Consider the following 19,692-nt stretch of genomic DNA (forward strand, 5'->3'; position numbering starts at 1 on the left):
ATGTGGTATAAAATAGATCCGGGGGACATTTTCTACAGCGGTCTGCGAAGAGTGTGGGAAGCATGCTTTTCAGCGTTGGGCAAGCGAACTGCGGCATGGTCGTGTTTAATTTGGCTATGAAATTTTATGTTGTAGTTATTATTATTGCAGCTGACTGCCAGTGCATATATGATGGGGAGGTGTAAAGTTTGAGCACTGAAAGCAATGACTGCGCGTTTGAGCAGCGGGACTTGACTAGGCCGCATGAGCAAAGAAAACGAAGGTAAGAACTTATTTAAAAAAAAAAAAAAAACTAAATAAAAATACAACCCGCTTGAGCTCCCATCTGTAACCAGGTATTTTGGTCTCTTTGTGAAATAGGATGGTGATTGCTCTAGTGGATGTTTTCTGCACTTCACGTGGACAGGGTGGTGTCATACAGTCTCGTGGAGGACGGCCAGCAGCGAGGTATGAAGTCAGAAATATGAAGTACAGAAAATGTGTTTTCCCTTTGGTTCATGGATGATGAGTTTTCGTGCGTTAGACTTCTGATCTGAAAATGAAGTCAGAATTGAAATCTGAGTTGAGTCACTAACACAGGTCAGGATTTGTAATCAATCAATCACATGCACTTAAGCTTTTTTTTTTTTTTTTTTTTTTTTTATCATTTTCTGCACAGGGGCCTTCAGTGTGAATGGATGTTCAGGATAATGACACAGTAAGTAATTTGAGTGTAATCCAAAATGATTGTAACTGATAAGTCTTCTGATAAATTTGAAGACATTATTGATCTGCCCCCCTCAAAGATCTTTATAAACAGCTTGTTAACAACTGAGCTTATTTGTTTTCTTCTTCAGGGACCAGCCTGTGATGCTCAAGAAGTGGACCCAGGCTTGAAGTTGCAGTGTCTCAGATAAACATGTTTTTTTTGGGGGGGGGGTTTTCCATCTTTGTTTTTATTTTATTTGTACTATTTGTATTTGTTCTATTTTTATTGTATATATTAATCGACATCTGCGGGTGGACAGCAAAGAAAGAATTTCATTGCACAGAGAAATGCCTTTTCTCTTGTGACGCATGACAATAAACACTTTGAATCTTGACTCTTTAAAAAGAATAAAGCATTTTTCCACAAACCAACAGCGTCGTTTTTGTTATTTTAACTTATTTCTGGGCACTCCTCTGAACCTGGCTGGCCTCTTCCGTGGCCACTCAAAGGTGGAGAGCAGTGCAAGATCAAGTCATGTCTTGTCATAACTGGGGTTTCTTGGCTTTTATTTCACCAAGTCTCTCTTTTAAAGCAAGACACAGACTCGAGATGAAGTTCAGGTATAGTGTTCTCAAAGTGCGGAAGCTGCCCACGTGACGGAGTTTAACATCCGTCTGTGGTGTCAGCACATCTGTTAGCATTAACACTTAATTTGACACCACAAGTCAGATGTTTAAAAAGAAGAAATGCAGCCGGTTAAATACTGAATATTTTTGTCAAGTGAATGTACATCCACGCACATACTATTTTTAGATTGTGAAGTGTTGTCTTTCATACTTCACGTCCTTGATTCCTCTTCCCCCAGATGAGAGCAGACGGGGCTAGGAAAAACTGGTTAACAAAAATAAGATGCCACTTATGACATGGGACAGCGGCATCATCTCATAAGTGGCTGTTATAGCCACTATATTTATAATTGGAAATGATAAAGTTCATTTGTTGAATATCTTAAAGTCCAACTCTCAGCAGGCTTCATATCATCCAGTGATGTGCCACCACTACTTCACGTGTATAAACACTTCCACAAATGACACCTGTGCAACGTCTCTACCCACAGATTTGTTTCGGGAGTTGAGACAACTCTCAGCAGATCAAACTATCAGTTTCCAGGTCACGAGTGGGAACACAGAGACCTTGCATTGTCTAATTTTGTGGGTTGTAGCCTGTGGATTGTGCTTAGCTAACATGAGTGGCACCCTGTGTGGTCTTCTGCTGCAGTAGCCCATCTGCTTCAAGGTTTGTTTGGTGTGTAATTAGAGGGTGCTCTTCTGCATACTTTAGTCATAACAAGTGGTTATTTGAGTACTGTTGCCTTCCAATCAGCTCAAAGCATTCTTCCCGCCCTCCTCTCACATCAGTAAAGCGTTTTTCACTGAATAGTTTCTCCTTTGGAACATTCCCTGTTACATTAATAGATGATTGTGCAGGAAAATCCCAGTAGATACCAGCCCATCTGGCATCAACAACCATGCCAAGTCAGTTAAAACACCTTTCTTCTCCATTCTGGTGTATCTCATCTTGATACGCCTCAACTCACTGAGTTGGCACCTTGTGATTGAACAGGCGTACCTTATGAAGCGAAACAGCATATAAATGCATGTCTTCTGATGAGAATCTGGCTCCGGCTTCTCATTCCTCATCTCTTCTGTCAGAACATCAAATCCATACGTATTCTTTCCGAGCAAAAAGATTTTATTGATCCACAATGATCAGAAACGTAACATTCTGCAACATCACTGAACACAACAGCAATGTTTGATATTGTCATCACTTGTGCAAATAAACAACACCGAGACATGAAAAACCAAAATGGGCATGTCTTAACAGACACAGTAATGGCACAAAGACTTTTTTTTCCCCTTTTCCTATTCTCAACTGATGCAAGAAACACGGCGGCTCACTATGGAGGAATGTTTAATTTACTTTAAAGGCACTTTCTGCCTCATACACTTGTCAACACACATGTCTGGACATATAAAGTAAAAGTCACCTGTAAAGCAGGGCGTCTTGGCAGATTACAAAGATCCTGTAGTTCTAGTGTATGTCATGTAATCCTTTAATGTGTACAACAGTAGACAGCATTTAAAAAAAGGAAATCAATAAATAATTCAACAGAAACGGAGCATTCATTAGCTGGATGTCTGCTGAGAGCATTAAATAATATGGCTAATATCCAGTATGTTATTGATTTAAAATAAAACAGCAAGAGTGGATGTCCCAGCTCTTTAAACTACACATTTCTGAGTTTATGTGTTTCCATTTAAACTAAAAGTGTTTCAGTCTCCTGCTCATTAAAATCACTCCCTGCAGATTATTTTTCTCCATCTTCTGAATTTCTGTTTACCTCATACACAACCCTCTGGTTTCTTTCTTTAAACCACACTGAAAGATTGCTTTGGCAATAAAAAATAGAAAATTATTACTTTTTGTCGACTCTGAACATAACACGAAAAGAGCGCTTGAAACATGTTGCTTAGAAGCACGTTTTTAGTGAATGAGCTATTCCATTGCACAGCTAAAGAGCTGCATTCCTATGTATACATTCAATAGACCTAGGCAATGTTTTGCTGCTGCGTTTGCAGATGTACTTCAATTCACACGACTCCTCTGTAAGTCCTATGACACAGGTAAAAAGCATAATGACAGTCCTTTATTCTAAACAGGCCCGGTGTCTTATAGACGCAGAGCCGTTGATTGGTTTGCATATAGGTGCCAGGCAGCCGGCACAGGCAGCAGTGTGAGTGGTTGATAAATGTGTCTCGACATCCCTGTGAAACATGTAATCACAGATGCTGGGGTTTTCGGCGAAATCGCCTGCGAATTTAAAGGAATATTCTGTCAGGTGTTTGCTCGCTCAGATATACACAATCTTCGTTTAGTGGCCTCAGGAGTTCTCAAAGAGTTATAGTAACAATAAACCAGTCAATTAGAAACGTCACATAAAAGGTTTACACTGTACAACTATCACGTTTGGGGCAGCTGTACATCACAGGTATTATGGTTCCTCTGGTTGGATCGGATGGCTATTTGTCAATCCACCATGACACACACACACACACACACACACACACACACACACACACACACACACACACACACACTTTAACCATGTCCCTCAAAAAAGTAATTTCATCAGAGTGAATCATAATATTTGATGTCACACTAAAACTGTGTGAATGATCGGCAGTCTGTGAGTCACTGTTCTCTTCTGTTTGCTTTTAATAGCCAGATATGAGTAGATTTCAGATCGTTTTGAAGCACAGCCTTCATGGAGCGGTGCGACAGCAGGACTGGAGTACTGGTAAAAATACCAGGGAGCCGACCGAGCCCACTGCTGGAGCTGTGATCTCTGAGACGGGGCGGGGACGTGGCGATAAAAAGCTTGTCATTGAACACCTCGAGCAGCGTGCCTTCACATGTCAGAGACATCAGATTCGGGTTCTGGATCCTTCAAGGCATCATTTGTCACAGTAAACAAGTTGGCATTTGAACGCGTATCCATGGCAGAGTGCATTATGGGTAGCCACACATCATCCATGTTTGGCATCACAAATATTTTCTGTGAAATGATGAAAAAAAACAAAAAAAAAAACAAGGATTAGCAATAAATATGGTGGAGGACAGTGAAGCATGTTTACTCGAAAACCACTGTGAGAGACTATTAGAGGAACAGAACCTATAAATTCTAGTTTTGTCATCAAAAACATACAAAATGAAAACAAAAATAAAGTTTCAAACTATCTCTTTTAACAAGAAAGCAACAAAGCAACCCTGTATTGTTATGTCTGAAACCCAATAAAGCCTGAGTCCAGCGTTTGTTGAAAGCCAGATGTAAACACTTGCTCACAAATGACAACAGTGTGCACCGCAGCGCTATATTTTACTAGAAGCATTGTGGAGGGGGCCAAAACGTAATTACAGCCCCTGAGGAGGAGGCAGAGATAAATGTTGATGTGTGGTAAACCTGACAGGGACAATTTGCTGCGGTAGTTTGCAGAGGTGCTCTTTGTCCTTGGTGAGTAAACTTTGAGCTTCTCGGCCATGCCAATGGTAGACTTTCAAACATCAGTTGATAAATACCACAGGATATGACATCATGCACTAAATGCACCCATGTTTACAAAAAAGGTTAAGGTGCTGTGTTAAACGTAAAAACAGATTCCAGTGATTTGGAGTTTTTTTTTTTTACTATATTCAATTGAAAATAGCACAATGTATTAACAACATATTGGATTTAAACCTACTGGTTAAAACTTTCTGTTTGGATCTACATGTTCCTCCTATGCACACATGGGTGGTAATTCTAAATAGGCCAAAGGTATTTTACATAAAGAACATTGGTTTAAGGCCAACTCCAGGCCTCGAGGGCCGGTGTCCTGCAAGTTTTAGATCTCACCCTGGGTCTACACACTTGAATCAAATGATTAGTTCATTACTAGGCCTCTGGAGAACCTCAAGACATGTTGAGGAGGTCATTTATCCATTCAAATCAGCTGTGATGGATCAAGGACACATCTAAAACCTGCAGGAAACCGAGCCTCGAGGCCTGGGTTTGGACACCACTGGTTTAAGGTGTATTCGGATGTGCTAAATACTTAAAATCCCTTGTTCAGTTCCAAACAGAGTGTCAAATTCAAACTGAACACTCACCAGCCACTTCATTACACCGTGCTAGTACTAAGTTGGACCCGGTTTTTACCTTCAGAGCTAACTTAATTCATGGCACAGAATCAATAAGGTGCTGGAAACATTCCTCAGAGACTTTGGTCCATATGGACATCACAGCATCACACAGTTGCTTCAGATTTATCGGCTGCACATCAATGATGAGAATCTCCCATTCCAACATTTCCAAAAGGTTCCCTATTAAACTGAGATCTGGTGACTCTGGAGGCCATTTGAACATGGTCACTGTGTGTTCAAGAACACAGTTTTAAGATGATTTGAGCTTTGTGGCATGGTGCGTTAACATGGTGGAAACAGCCATCAGAAGATGGGTCCACTGTGGTAACAAAGGGGTGGATGTGGTCAGCAACTAGAACCAGAACTAGCCCAAAGTCCACAAACCTGAATCATTAATACAACACAAGACAGATCCATGTCAAATTCTGATTCTAATGATCATTGCAACAGATATCAAGAATCGTCAGACCAGGTAACATTTTCCAATCTTCTGTTGTCAAATCTTTCAAATTGTAGCCTCAGTTTGCTGTTCTTATCTGACCACACTGGCACCCAGGGTGGTCTTCTGCTGCTGTAGTCCATCTGTATGTAGAGATGCCTTTCTGCATATCTTGGGTGTAATGAGTGCTTATTTGAGGTACTCTTGCCCTTAAAACAGTCTAGCCATTCTCTTCTGACCTTTTACATTGGCAAGGCATTTTCATCCACACAACTGCTGCTCACTAAATATTTTTCTTTCTTTTCTGACCATTCTCTGTAAACCATAGAGACGGCTGTGTGGGGAAATCCCAGTAGATCAGCAGTTTCTGAAATATTCAGACCAGCCCGTCTGGCATCAACTACTATACCACATTCAAAGTCACTTACGTCACCTTCCTTCCCCATTCTGATGCTCAGTTTGAACTTCATCAAGTTGTCTTAACCATGCCTACATGTCTTAATGTATTTGCGTTTTGCCATGTGATTGGCTGATTAGATATCTGCAATAATGAACAGTTCAGCGGGTATAGTAAATGAAGTGACCAGCGAGTGTAAATTTAAAACCATGCAATTCCTCGTTTTTAACAATTGAACTTGCAAATGGACAATAAGTAGACTTTATTATGACTTAAGATTAGATTTCACCGGTGCTTGTTTCTCCCAGTGTATACCTGGAACTCCTGATCCAGTTTCTTCTCAATCCACTCTGTTACATGCACCAGCGTCACCTCCCTTTCACCGAGTTTGGGCCGTGCTTTGAGCTCCAGGTGAGGCGGACTCCGAAAACCATACCTGACAGCCAAAAAGAGAAGTTTGTGATAATCGTGTTGAATTTTCAGACCAGCTTCATGAAACAGATGTCGATTGATGGGTTTTTCCTTAAATGACTGCTTCATTTCAATAAAAAAAAAAAAATACATATTAGCAGTATTTAAGGAGAAAAAAGGTAAAAACATGGAGGAAAACATGCAAAACATATATAGCATGCAACAGAAACAGATTTTTCTATATGTTGTTTTAATTATATTTTTCTTAGCACCTATTTAGTGGCGCAAATAAAGAAGTTCGTATTAATTAAGCCAAACATAAATCAGTGTGTATTTAAGGCTTCAATGTTCCACATCTTTAATGGAAAACACACCTTTGTGCCCTCATTTCTTAGATGTGATTAAACATTTTTATTCTCTCATCACTTGCTTGTGTTGTTTTTTTTGCCCAGCAGAGGGTGCAGTGCTATAATCTCAAGCCATTCACATAGATTGTGACATACCAACTCCATCCTGCAATTTTCCACATCCTCCTAAACATACCATATCCTGTCTGTGGGGGGAGGTGGGATGTTGACAGCCAGAGTCCCGCGGCACTCTTGCACCTCTACGGTGAGCAACAAGGGCGTGTTGGATACTTCCTCCATCTTCTTCTTGATGAACTCCGTCTCTGTGGCTTTCTGGAAGTACTTCGACTTGGCTATCTTGTCCACAAAGCGCATGATCTTGCTGGGTCTGTGGCCTCCCACATAACTACGCAAGTCGATGATGGAAACAGAGGAGGAGGGGAGACAAGGAGTGAGTCAGGTTCATAATTAATTCATAACGGCATCTCTTGCTACTCAGCACCCACTATCGAGGGGCTATGTGTGCAAGTGACCGGGTGCTACATTAAATCATCAGCGAGCTTTCAAATATGTATGTCTGAGTGGGTGGCTGGTTGGATAGAAAAAGGAAAAATGTTCTGTTTCAGAACCTCAGTACGGTTCTGAATATTCCATTTTCAATTCGGAGGTGCACTAATGTTGTTAGAAAGAGACATTTGCTCACCCCTCTGCTCCAGGCAGAACAGGTTTGTCACTGAGGAGTTCTGGAGGATCCTCCTCGTCCGATGAACCGGCACTAGACGATTCCTCGTCACTGTCTGCCAGACAGTATGTCCGTGGCCTTGACCTGTCACGCACACATAAACAAGCACTCATGTTGCAAAGTCAGGCCCCAGTGGCTTTGCAAAGAGCCCTTATCAATCACTATTAATTCCCATTAAATGTATCCCAGGAACTACTTCTCCACCGATCTCACTCAAAAAAAGATCCAATAACCCAAATGGGTAACAAAATGTATTGTTTCAGGGACAGCGACTGTAGGCATCCAATTCCCAAACTCGCCAGTTTACTGTACACATGTCCACAGCGGTAAGCATCCACGGGAAGGATTAGTATATAAAGAGAAGGAGGGAAAAGGCAACACGACAAAAGGGGAGGAACTGTGAAAAACGCATGTGACAACTAATATGGCTCTAAAAATGCAAATGCACCCGATTACCATCCGACTCAGAGCTGGTTTTCTTTAGCAGAAAATCGAATCCTTCACACATTTTATTTTGGCACTGTCACTGAGAATGAGACAATAAGAAGAAAAACAAACACGGAGGAATCAGGACAAGCTGTGGAGGACGACTCTAAAATCTGGAAGCCTTCTTAAAAACAAAATAAAATCAGACCGAGCTTCACTCAGCTTCATTATTCTGCATAAAAGAAGAAATGCACTTTTAAAGCCTCACCAATCTTTCCCATGTTCTCCAAGGCCCTCGCCCTCCTTTCCCAAACGGGCCAAGTTCATCTTGGTCTCCAGCGTCATGAGGAAAGAGCCCGTGTAGGAGACCTCCAGATCAAACCACAAACCTGAGAAAGAAAACAAAGACTTATGATGTTTTTTATACCAAACCCATGCCTGCTGACATCCTCGTCAATAGCATAAGGAAAATCAATAACAACCTAATGATTTGTGTTTAATTGTTGCAAGGTTAACTGTAGTGCTCATCTACCTAAAAAAAGGTCACCTATCAGGAAGCAGTTCTTTATTAAGCTACTTCCTGTTTACACGTCCCACTCCTCAGCGGGCGGCAGGAGAATTATTCAGATTACGATCCCCCTGCTGTTTGCACAGCGAACGTCTGCAGCCGGTAACTGACGTTTATTATCCCCTCTGTCTGCCCCCCTCCCTTCTCTTCACTTTCCCTCTCCCTGTAAATGCTCATTGATTCGTACAGTCTGTGTGACAGCAGTGCCAGAGAGAAGCTACATGACAGCAGCAAGACACATCATGGAAGACAGTGTCTCATTGTCTAGCACGAGACAAACAGCTGGAAGAGACCGTCTGGATTTTCTCATTAAATTTGAAGGAGCCAACACATCTCTACCACAGACAGATGTAGAACCGGGAAACATATCACAGCAATCGTGCATTAGATATTCCTTTAAATCGCTCTCATTGTCATATAGTGTGGTGAATTTGCCTCCACATTAATAATTTCCATTTGTGCAGCATGTGCATGACCAAGCAATTGCAAAAGTGACGCTTCAGCCCGACTCTCCTCTGAGCTAATTATGAAATGTCTGCATGCTAAGATGGTTAAAATGGTTCTGTGCATACACTAACGTCAAGAATGTTATACCCACTTGTTTCTTATAAGCCTCTAGCTCATTTTCACATCTTTGCACAACTGACAAACATCAGTTTGTGTGTATTGTGCGGTTATCGAAGCACAGTGTAAACATTGTCAATCAAGCCATGTCTCCCCATAAATAAGGCATTGAGAAGCTGCCTTTCCCTCAATTTTACCATCATCACACAAGAGAAGAAATCACAAGCGTGTTCAGTTCATGCAGGATGAAAGCGCACATTTCATCATCGGCTAATGATGCTTTGTTAGTATATATCTGAGGATGTATAGGTTCAGACACATTTGTGAGCTCTGCAGACACCCTGCTCCAACAACTGAACAACAAGAATCTTTAGACCTAAGATCAAGAAAAACTGAATGTTCTTAATCTGGAATTGATAAACAAAAATTTTAACACGGCGGCTCCTCATGACATTTACATTCACTGGACACTTTATGAGGTACACCTTACTAGTTGGACCCCCTTTTGCCTTCAGAAGGGTCTTAATTCTTCATGAGACAGATTCGAAAAGGTGCTGGAAACATTTCTCACAGATTTTGGTTTCAAAGGTGCTCCAGAGATCTTGAGCTCTGGTGACTGTGGAGGCCATTTGAATCCAGTGAAGTCTTCAGCATTCGACATTTTTCTTCTGTTGTCCAATTTCGGTGAGCTCATGTCAATTATAGCCTTAGCTTCAGCAGGTCATCTTGACCATGTCTACATGCTTAAATGTACTAAGTTGCTGCCATGTGATTGGCTAATGACGCATTCGACCAGTTGAACAATACCTAACAAAATGGCTAGCAAGTGTATAATCATCATATTTTAAGAAATGACAAATTTAAAAAAAAAAACTAAAAAAAAAACCCCACCCCAAATGACTGAAGCTTTTAACAATCTCTTTTTTTGCCTTAAACCAGCTGGAATTAATACACATCTCTGCTCTGTTTCTGTGTCAAACTAGTCCCTTTGCTCAGGCTTAAAGCAGGCTGGGTGAGTCAGTGTTTCAGTAATGGATGAGGGGGAGCCAAGACATGAGGTTTAATTACTGTGGCTTAATAGAGCAAACATGCAGAAAGGCTAGACTCCAGAGGAGAGAAGGACAGAGTGTTGGAGGGTAGGGGGTTATGGCTTAATCTAGTGAGAAGAGGAATAAGATGGAGATATGGTATGAAAGGTGAAGAAGACGGGTTGGGGAAAAGACAGAATTAATAAGTGGCTCGAGTAAGATAAAAATAAGAAACCTTGAAAGCACCCACAAAAATGTAAAAAAAATAACACACCTAATGTAATTTTCTTCCTACCTTGGTGGTCCACTGAAGGTTTGGAGGCACGGAGGATCTTAGGAATGGAGAAGCCCATGTCTAGCTCTGTCAGAGTCAGCTCATTCATAACATATGGCAGCTAAAAGACAACATGTACGGAAAAAGATACAAATACAGCCAACGCAAAGACAAATCTCTATCGCTTGAGGAAATCTTCTTGCATTTGGATATTACTAACTGTAGCTACTGCTACTACTACTACTCACCCTGATCTTACTGAGCTTCATTTGGATCTTTTTGGAGACTACATTGGCCCAATATTTCTCTCCCAGGAAGTCCCAGAATATCCTTCCCAGAAATGCATTTACCCAGGCCTCAGGCTCCGCAGTCTCCTCTGAACTCCTACGCAGCTAAAGGACACACATACATGTATGAATGGCAGTTTTGAATATCTATAATCATTTTCTGCATCAAGCTTGAGCTTGATATATTGAGTTTGCTCCCAGCAACCCTTCAGTAAGATTCACTGAGTTGCCAGTGGTTCGGAGCTCTCTGGGGTAACTTCAGGTGACAACAGACTGATTTAGTTGATATTGTGGTTTAGACGTGCAGACCCCAGGGGGGGCTTTTGATAGATGCCCACTTTGGATGACAATCTTTTTCTATTCAGCCTGACATGCATCCATCTGTCTCCTACCTTTTTGGTAGTCTGGGGGCTGCTATCCGGGCTGTTCCTAGCGCTGTCAGTGGCAGTCGGGCTTCTAGGCGGCACCTGGGGACTCACGTATTTGGCCATGTAGACATTATAGTCCAACAGCATCTTCTGCTTCAAGCCTGCAGTAGAGCCACAGGAGAGAGCGGCGGTGGTCTCTCTGTGACGAGACTGAGACTGAGACAGCTCCTCCAGGCTTCCCCGGCTGCTGCTCCTGCTGTCAGCCTCCAGGCCTCCGACAGATTGAAAGCTGCTACTGCGACTGTGGGAGGGTAAGAAGGCTACAAATGGAAGGAAGGAAATGTGGGATGTGAAGGGGGTGTTTTGACACAATTATGCTAGAACACGGAACATTTTTAGTGATTCCAGATTTGTATACAATAATAATAAATGCTCAAAATTTAATTAGCCTTAGATAGCTGTCAGCTATTTTTGTATTCCTTTCTCACAGTAGACTGCAGCACTCTGAATTAGCATGCTGTACACTGCTTTCCAGTAATCCAGCCCTACCTTTACTACCTTTATCTCCTGACCCACACAATTTTGGCATTTCTCTTTGTATAAGGCCTCCTCCGCACAGGCTTACATCCCACTGTGGAAAGTGATGCTATAATACGCTGATGCTCTGTGCTTGTAATCCTGCTGACCCACCACACTCATCGGTTCACTTAGTTGAGGGGATTGGCAGTCCCTAAGCTGGGGCTTATGCACAGATCTGATTGCTGCGCAGTTGCCTACTTAATAGAACGGCTATTCTGACATCGAAGAATGGCGCGTGTCTGTGCAAATACAGGTGTGTAAAAAAAAGAAAGAAAGAAAGAACATGGATAACAAATGCTTTACGTGTGTGTGTGTTTGCACCTTGATCTGGGACAGTGTGAAGCTCACCATTCTTGCAGATGCTAGGCAGACTGCCACCTCTTCCCTCTGATTTCATTCGGGATGCTAGAAGAAATCTACGGAACCACTCTTCCTTTTCCCGACCCGTCCTCCCGAAAAGGTAGATAGTCAAATCCCCGCCTCCAAAGGTTGGTTTTTTGGGTTCCTCTGCTGACGCCGATCCTTCTGCCTTCTCACCCTTGTCCGTTTTCTCCACCTTCTCACTCTGAACTGTCGATTTTTCTTCCCCAGCTTCAGGCCTCTCTCCCTGGGCCTTGGACATGAAGTCATCCTGCTTGGCCAGCTCAATGCAAATGGGGTATTTCTTGTTCCAAACTCTCTTCCTAGCCAGGCTCTGAGGCATCAGGTATATCTGTGGGGTATAAAGACTGACTTCACTAAATCAATCTCATGAACATGAGTGCTTTCTTTATTTCTTTATTGGTGTTTCTAGGGCAACAGAATGATTATAAAGAAAAGAAGATAAAGAGAAAAAGTGTTCACATTTTTATGCGGCAGATTGATACCTGAGGGTATGAGTGGAAACAACTGGTGGCAATAAATGTAAGAATATGCCTGTTTTCTGTTGATAAGTAACCAAGATTTGGCACCATTCAGGGCTGGAAAGGTTCATGTACTTCTGCTTTTGTTCTTGCTATAGGCCAACAATTCTCTAATACATACAGCAGCACTTCATTCATCCCTGTGGTTGTAATGGGTTGGAGCGGTATTGGATCTCAGATTAAAACAATAACACCATGAGCAGAAATTGGACCTTCAGGGATGCTTTTCCTGTACGAGTGTCTGAATAAACTACACACTAAGTATCTACAATAATAACTGAGAAAGGGCACTTTAGGAAACCAGAGAAGAAGAGTAGGTTAAGGGTACATGATGAAACCTTTTGCTCTGTGATACACTGACATGAGAAATGTCAGCTGTGCCTTGAGATATGCAAAACTGTTGAATCAGTGCGCTAGTACACAAGATACACAACTGTGTATATAAGGTCAGTGACCTGTGATATTCACTCTACGTTTACACACAGTCTACGAGTCACAAGCTGTGATTGTCACTGAGCATGACCTATTAGCGAGCATGCAGTCGGGCAAAGGCAAATGTGACGGGACGTGTGCTCGATGTCACTAAATGTTAAGCTTATCATCAAGCACAGTAATACACTGAGGAGACGCGCACACACACTTAACACATTAATTTCCCCCTCGTCTTTGAGTGGTGTTAGCAAAAATCTCTCTTTCCATGACCAAAAGGTTTGTTTAAGCCACCGCACCTTGCTGTCAGTCAGGTCGTAGATCTTCTGGCTGATGTAAGTGACGTCAGGTTTAGGCTCATTGTGTGTGGCACGACGGGAGATGTTCCGGTTGGGCTTGGACAGACGCAGGACTGAGCCCTCTAGACGGACGTAAACGGAGTGGGTCAGGGTGGCATGGTACGTCTCCGGGTCATAGCTGTGGATCTCATTCATCCAGCCCTGCGAGAGAGAAGCAGAAGACTTTTCAGCTACAATGAAGTAAAACTCGAGTCACCTCTCAAGACTTTTGCACAGTCTTTTATACACACATCAGATTTTCAGTTTAAAACCAGAGAATTAATTTGCTCAAATTAACTAAGTAACCTCCTGAGATAAAAAATGAAACCATCATTAAAGTGCCAAAAAACGCAGTTTATTGAATCTCCACTATGTATCACATACCATTGATTTAAAAAGACATTCTTGCTTAAAATTTATGCAACACAGCAAAAGATAAAGTGGGGCATCTGAGACTTTGTGTATTCCCAAAGAAAGACAAGTATGAAGAAAAAGACAAAGCTTGTTGGACCGCTTCCCCACACTTGTGTGCCCGAGGGGCTGTCGTTCATCTGCCTGTATCATGTTCTGCAGAGCTCCTCTTTTTGGAACAGCTGTGGCCTCTAGCCATCAGGCTATCCTGTGCAATCGCTTAGTACCCACTAAGGCACACACACATACACATGCTTGCATAACTCTGTCAAATTACTAAAGATTTCTCTTCTGATTTTCTGAGGTTACTCGAGAATAAGGAGCAAACGGTGGTGCTGTCATTAAAATGTTTCGCTTAAAGAAAAACTGGAGCCATCACTGGAGAAGAAGTGCAACACAACCTCGTGATTCCCCAACAGGCTGCACAGATTGAATTCTCATCCAAACTCCTACCTTTTTGTTCCCGAAGGGCACTGTGTTAACAAAGGCAATTCAACTGAAATAACAGAGTAGAAACATATAGTCTTCTTCAGAGTAAGGACAAACTGAACATAGGCACCACACTTGGGAAAACTAATCACAAGTTTACTTTTGAAGTCACATGTTTTGCCTTTACCTTGAATATCCCTGGTTCCTTAATATCCAGCTGGGCCACATTCCATTGCTCTATCCTTCGCCTCCTTTTTCTGCTCACTGATGAGGAGGGCTGAGGGGATGACAGCCAAAGCACGAGCAACGCCAACGCAAACCCCGCTATTATCCCGTGCACTACTGAGCACACACAGGGTGGCACAGGAAGCACCAAATACCAATACACCAACTGTGTTAAAATAATGAGACCAGTCACGGGTAAGGTCTCGGCCTCCTCTTCGGCTCTCTCGTCCTCTGGATCGAGCTCACTACACAAACCAGTGCTACCAGTATGGGGTTGCCGGGACCCAGAACGATCACCGTCCGGTGTCTCTGTGTCAGTACATAACTCAAAGTCTTCGCTGTACAGCTCACAGAAGTCCTCGTCTTCCTGTCGAGCTACCAGGGCTGACATCGAACAGCGGCCCAGAGTGAGAGAGGGAGATTTGTGGAGGGCAGAAGATGAGGCCTGGGTGAGGGCTGGCGCGAGTGATGGGAAAGAGAAAAAACCTGACTCTGGGCCCTTAGCTGTGGGGGTTTCTTCCTCGTCTTCTCCTTCTGCCCCTTCCTCCTCTTTGATGCTGTAGTTGTTGCCACCTTCTCCGTGTCCATTTACCGCTGTTACTCCGCTGAGCTCCGACGCGCTGGAGGACAGCGATTTGGCACGATAAGCAGCACTTCCAGCAGACCCCGTACCAGACTCATCCCCCATTATCTTACTAAAAAGCTGCAGAGGGTCTGACATCACCTCCGATAGCCGCCGCTTGGTATCCTCTATCTTGGCCTCCACCTCTTGGACTTTGAAGAAGGACCTACCATCTGGAGACATGATGGGGGAGGAGGGGGCTGTTTTAGAGTCTCCACCTGCTTGAGTGACGATGACGGGACTGGAGGATAAACGGGGTTGGGAGAACTGTTTGAAGAGTTGCATGTTGCGAGGTGGAGGCCGATGGGATGGCTGTATTTGCTGATGCTGAAGAGGCCCTTCCGAATGGTCAGCCTTGGAAGCGTCCGTGGACAGAGACTTAACAAAAGACTTCATTAAGTGTCGATGACGTGCGTGGGTTGGTGCTACGGTGGAAAGTGAAGGGACAGTTTCTCGAGACTCAACGTCATTGGACAAAGACCTAACCAGACTAAGAAAAGGCTTGGAGGATGACAGTGCTGCAGACTTGCATGGTGAAGAGGAGCTGGAGCTTGCGGGGGAGGGATTGACCGGGAGCCGTTCAGACGGCCAGGAGGAGCTGGCAGGAGGATTGGAGGAGAGGGTGGATGTGGGATTAATAGTCAAGGCAGGAGAGTGTGTGTGTGGCTGAGGGTCTGAGGGCTGCACAGATAAGGTGGTAGATAAAACTGGGAGAACAGCAGGTCCCGAGGGGGTGTCTGCACCAGCAGATTCAAACAGCAGTTCCTCTTTTGCTTCCAAGCCTGTAGCAACGCACCGGTCATCAGCTGCTGAAGCTGGACCTTGAAGCCCCCCTGTACCATCGAGGACAGACTTGTCTTTAACAGATCCAGCGGGTATCCCAAAGAGCTCCTCTTCCTCATCGTCTTCCTCTTTCCCCAGAGCAGAGAAGTGTATGGTGATGGTGTCACGAGAGTGGGAACGCTGGACCTGCAGCTTGGGTCCAGGGGTGTGACGAGGGGGCGGAGTGGCAGCATGCTGGCCACTTCCCCTGCTGCTGCCGCCCTGACTGCTCATCATCACCCTGCACAGGGCTCACGGCCTGGGGGGGGGGAAAAACAAAACAAAACACAGAGACAGTGGGAACACGTGGTTAATAAAAAACAATGAAGCAATAGTGCATCAGTGCAGGGGGGAGGGAGGCTGTAGTGTTTGTAGTACAAATTGGCAATTCGATTTAATCAGCGATTTCAAACCAGACGTATAAGTACCCTGAGGGCCACTTCTGCAGTAGCCAGGGGATAGGTGGGAAGATGAGATCAACCAATGGGGAAAAAAATTACATTGCAATTTAATTACAGAATTGAGCAGGCCTGAACAAAATGGTCTGAGCGGAAAACTACTGGAAGTAGTCGATAAGCAGTAGAAAACTGACACCCATAGAGAATGACAGCCAAGTAGATAAAAGTATAAATTAAACTATTAAATTTGTTACCCAGCAGCACAAAATACATTAATGGCTAAACACTTCAAGATTTTTACTATGCATCATGAAATTATTGGTTGCTAACTGCCCTCAACTAATAAATGGTAAGCTAAAGAAGTGTCTACCCGGTTAAACTGACTGAACACATTCCTGCACGAGGTGCTGTTGATGAAAGAGTTCTCGAGTTCATGTGACAACTGCAGAGACCCCCACGAGCTCTAAATGCACTCCTTGTACATACAGTACTTGAGACAGAAAAGAACAGCCTTGCAGCTTTCTGTTCACCCTAATGTGAGTGGACTGGACAGGTATGTCTATGTTCCCCAACCCATTAGCTCTCATTATGTAAGGTTGTAGCCGGAAGACCGAGTTGCTCTCAGGCCAAGCCTCTATCTCTCTCCCGCTCTGTCTTACAAGCACCCAGTCACTCATCCCACTATGGCAACATGATTAATGGGTTACTTCAGAGCTCACAAGTCTCAAGAAGAAGGGCCATCAACATTTCAGCTGTGTTTAACTCCACCCTCCAAAGGGGGAAAGAATGCAGCGGGTTAAATACTGAAAAGAGGTGAAAATGAGAACGGATCAAAAGAAGGAGCACTCCAAGAGCTCAAACCTCCCCCGAGCCAGCTCACTCTCTGGGCGGCTTTTCATGAGATTTCTTTTTAAACATTGAAGTTTGCAGTACAATAAAATTAAAGCATTACAGGTAAGCAAAGTTCAAACATGACATGATATTTGGATGCAAACTAAAACGTGATATTTAGAATCCACATATACCAGTATGACTTCCTGAATGTTGCCAATACAAACAAAGGCAGCAGCATTTTAAGACCAGTTTTAAAGATAAGAGATTCTATAAAGGGTTGACCTTATTTGACCTTAAAAAAGACAAACATTCACATGACAAGAAAAAAAAAAAAAACAAAACCCACTTTCCCTCACCAATCCAAAACAATATACGGGTCATAATGACACCACAAAGTGGGCCGTTCAGCTGAAGCGATCACAGAAACAAGGCGTCTTTTGTGTAGTCGACACAGTGGAACCGCAGTCGTTCATCATGCAATGATTTCACTGAATGAGGCCTCGCGTCGTTATTGAGTTATTGTGCTTGTTTATTCTTCCTCATCCTTGGTTAGCATGATCAAACAGTCAGAGCACACATATGTGCAAACATGCTGTTTGTGCACACAACACCATGCAGCCTCTTTGGTGTTGGGGCTTTCAGCTGGTTGATATAAAAAAAAAAAAAAAAAAAAAAAAAGGTCTGTAATGGAAGAAGGAGGGATGGGAGAGGGACAACATAGCAGTAAGCTTGTGTGATTGTCTGCATTTCTGAGAAAGCCTCAGTGCCCCTTAGGGGCTCTCTGGTTGGCACTGTATCTCCAGAGATTGCATTTGCCGGGATGGAATAACAGAGCGTTTGACTTTCCCAGCCAGCCATTCACTTGGCTGAGCTACAATAGGTTTTGTGTGTGTCATTTTCAGTATATGCGTGTGTGCTGTTGGTTCTGCCATGGTAAGTGCTAGGGGCAGAGCAGATCGAATAAAAACAACAAAAGAAAATGACAGATACAGGGAAAAAAAGAGCAACATAAAGAAGAAAGATGAAAGGCCACAGGGGGTCTGCAGAAGCAGCAGACGACCTTTCAGAGACAAGCTTTTGAAGCAGAATTTACTTAAAGACAGGAGGAGAGAGAAAACAGGGAGGACGAAAAAGATGAGGGGAAGTGGATGAGAGTGAGAGGAGAGCATGGAGAGGAGACAAATTAAGTGGGGAGACAGAGTCATGGAGATGGGAGAGGTTGTTGTTGTCATCAGAGCCTGAAGGACGAATTAAAGCATTATGGAGGCTGACAAGGTGAGCAGGGAGCAACGTTTCCAAGTTTTCTCAGAGTCAGGTTTTAGCAAGGTGCAGCCAAAAGACAAAAAAATGAAAAAATAAAAATCGCACACTGAATCAATGCAAAACATAGCACGCTTGCACGCACCTACACCTTTTAAGGTACTGTTCTCCTCTGTAGACGTAAGGTTTGCTGTTAAGATGAGTGCTATTCAGGTTCACACCAACACTGTGTTTGCTGACACACCCACAGTTTCGGGTACTTCCTGTCATCAAAGCTCCACTGCCATTAAACGCCTTGCGTGTGTTTGTTTTAGCCACTACTGTGAGACGAGAGGAGACTGGCATGGAGACGAGACTCATCCAATTAATCAATGCAAGCATGGCCTCTCTAATCAGCTCAAGCCAGCCCTATGGAGACTTCAGAGAAAGGGAGGGAGGTTAAAAGCAGCAAGGTAACATAATGACATAAGAGGCTGAACAGGCTACAGGGCAACAAGCATGTCAGCACAGGGCACAGCAGCCCGTGTAAAAGGTGTTCAATGACGACTTCTACATAAAGCAATGTTTTTGTAATGTAGAGTCTGCTAATCAATATTATACACAAAAACATCCTTGTCCAATACCAACATCCTGCTTCAATTCAAAGTGCATCTACTCCACAGAAATTCTCTGCTATCCATTATTAGACACAGAAAGGGAACATGAGAAGTGGGCTGCTAAAGGAAAGGTGGGAGTTTTAGTCAACACTGGGTTTTTAGGGCCAGTACCAAGTTGTTGTTGTTTCCTAGTTAATCCCAACCTATTAAGTGCATCCCTGTAATTAAATAACAAGGTGACTGGCGGGTGTTCAGGACAGCCCGGCGTGACCTCGCCTAAAGTCTGCAAAGTTCATTTCCGCAAAGACATTTTACCTTTAGATAAACAAACAGAAAAGAAAAGAAATAAAAGCAGGCGTGCAGGAGTGACGTGAGCCCACTGGGTGAAAAATGGTTGCGAGAGAAGAACAGAGAGGACATCAAAAGAAGAAGCGAGTCAGCGAAGGGACTGAAAGGGGAGGGCGACGGCGGGAAGATAAATCGAGTGAGACAGAGAGATCGGAGATGAACGCAGGGTGCAGGGCGGGGGAGGGGGATGATGGCGCAATTGATTGTCACTAACAAC

The 19,692-nt window shown here is 43.4% G+C and overlaps 1 protein-coding gene and 1 long non-coding RNA gene across 6 annotated transcripts in view; one reads left to right on the top strand and one right to left on the bottom strand.

Annotated features, from left to right (window-relative positions):
- The first annotated feature begins 17 nt into the window (after positions 1-17).
- On the top strand, positions 18-1,115 carry LOC146576095 (uncharacterized). Its single transcript, XR_014892214.1, has 4 exons — positions 18-262; positions 361-447; positions 659-697; positions 837-1,115. It is a non-coding gene; the product is annotated as an uncharacterized LOC146576095 (long non-coding RNA).
- A 1,304-nt stretch (positions 1,116-2,419) lies between these two features.
- Positions 2,420-19,692, bottom strand: part of tex2 (testis expressed 2) — a 30,515-nt gene continuing 13,242 nt past the window's right edge. For all 5 annotated transcript variants that reach the window (XM_085271118.1, XM_085271119.1, XM_085271115.1 and 2 more), the window contains exons 3-13: positions 14,558-16,298; positions 13,492-13,692; positions 12,210-12,573; positions 11,307-11,602; positions 10,876-11,019; positions 10,649-10,748; positions 8,462-8,582; positions 7,729-7,851; positions 7,222-7,431; positions 6,583-6,703; positions 2,420-4,307 (exon numbers count right to left, since the gene is read on the bottom strand). In XM_085271118.1, the coding sequence (XP_085127244.1) occupies positions 4,161-4,307; positions 6,583-6,703; positions 7,222-7,431; positions 7,729-7,851; positions 8,462-8,582; positions 10,649-10,748; positions 10,876-11,019; positions 11,307-11,602; positions 12,210-12,573; positions 13,492-13,692; positions 14,558-16,276 (3,546 nt within the window). In that variant the 5' untranslated portion in view covers positions 16,277-16,298 and the 3' untranslated portion in view covers positions 2,420-4,160. The remainder of the gene's footprint in view (positions 4,308-6,582; positions 6,704-7,221; positions 7,432-7,728; positions 7,852-8,461; positions 8,583-10,648; positions 10,749-10,875; positions 11,020-11,306; positions 11,603-12,209; positions 12,574-13,491; positions 13,693-14,557; positions 16,299-19,692) is intronic.

The sequence above is a fragment of the Mchenga conophoros genome, linkage group LG4 (genome assembly GCF_057382185.1).
Source record: "Mchenga conophoros isolate Kocher_MC1m ecotype Shallow Benthic linkage group LG4, M_conophoros_male_GT1.1, whole genome shotgun sequence".
Taxonomy (NCBI): domain Eukaryota; kingdom Metazoa; phylum Chordata; class Actinopteri; order Cichliformes; family Cichlidae; genus Mchenga; species Mchenga conophoros.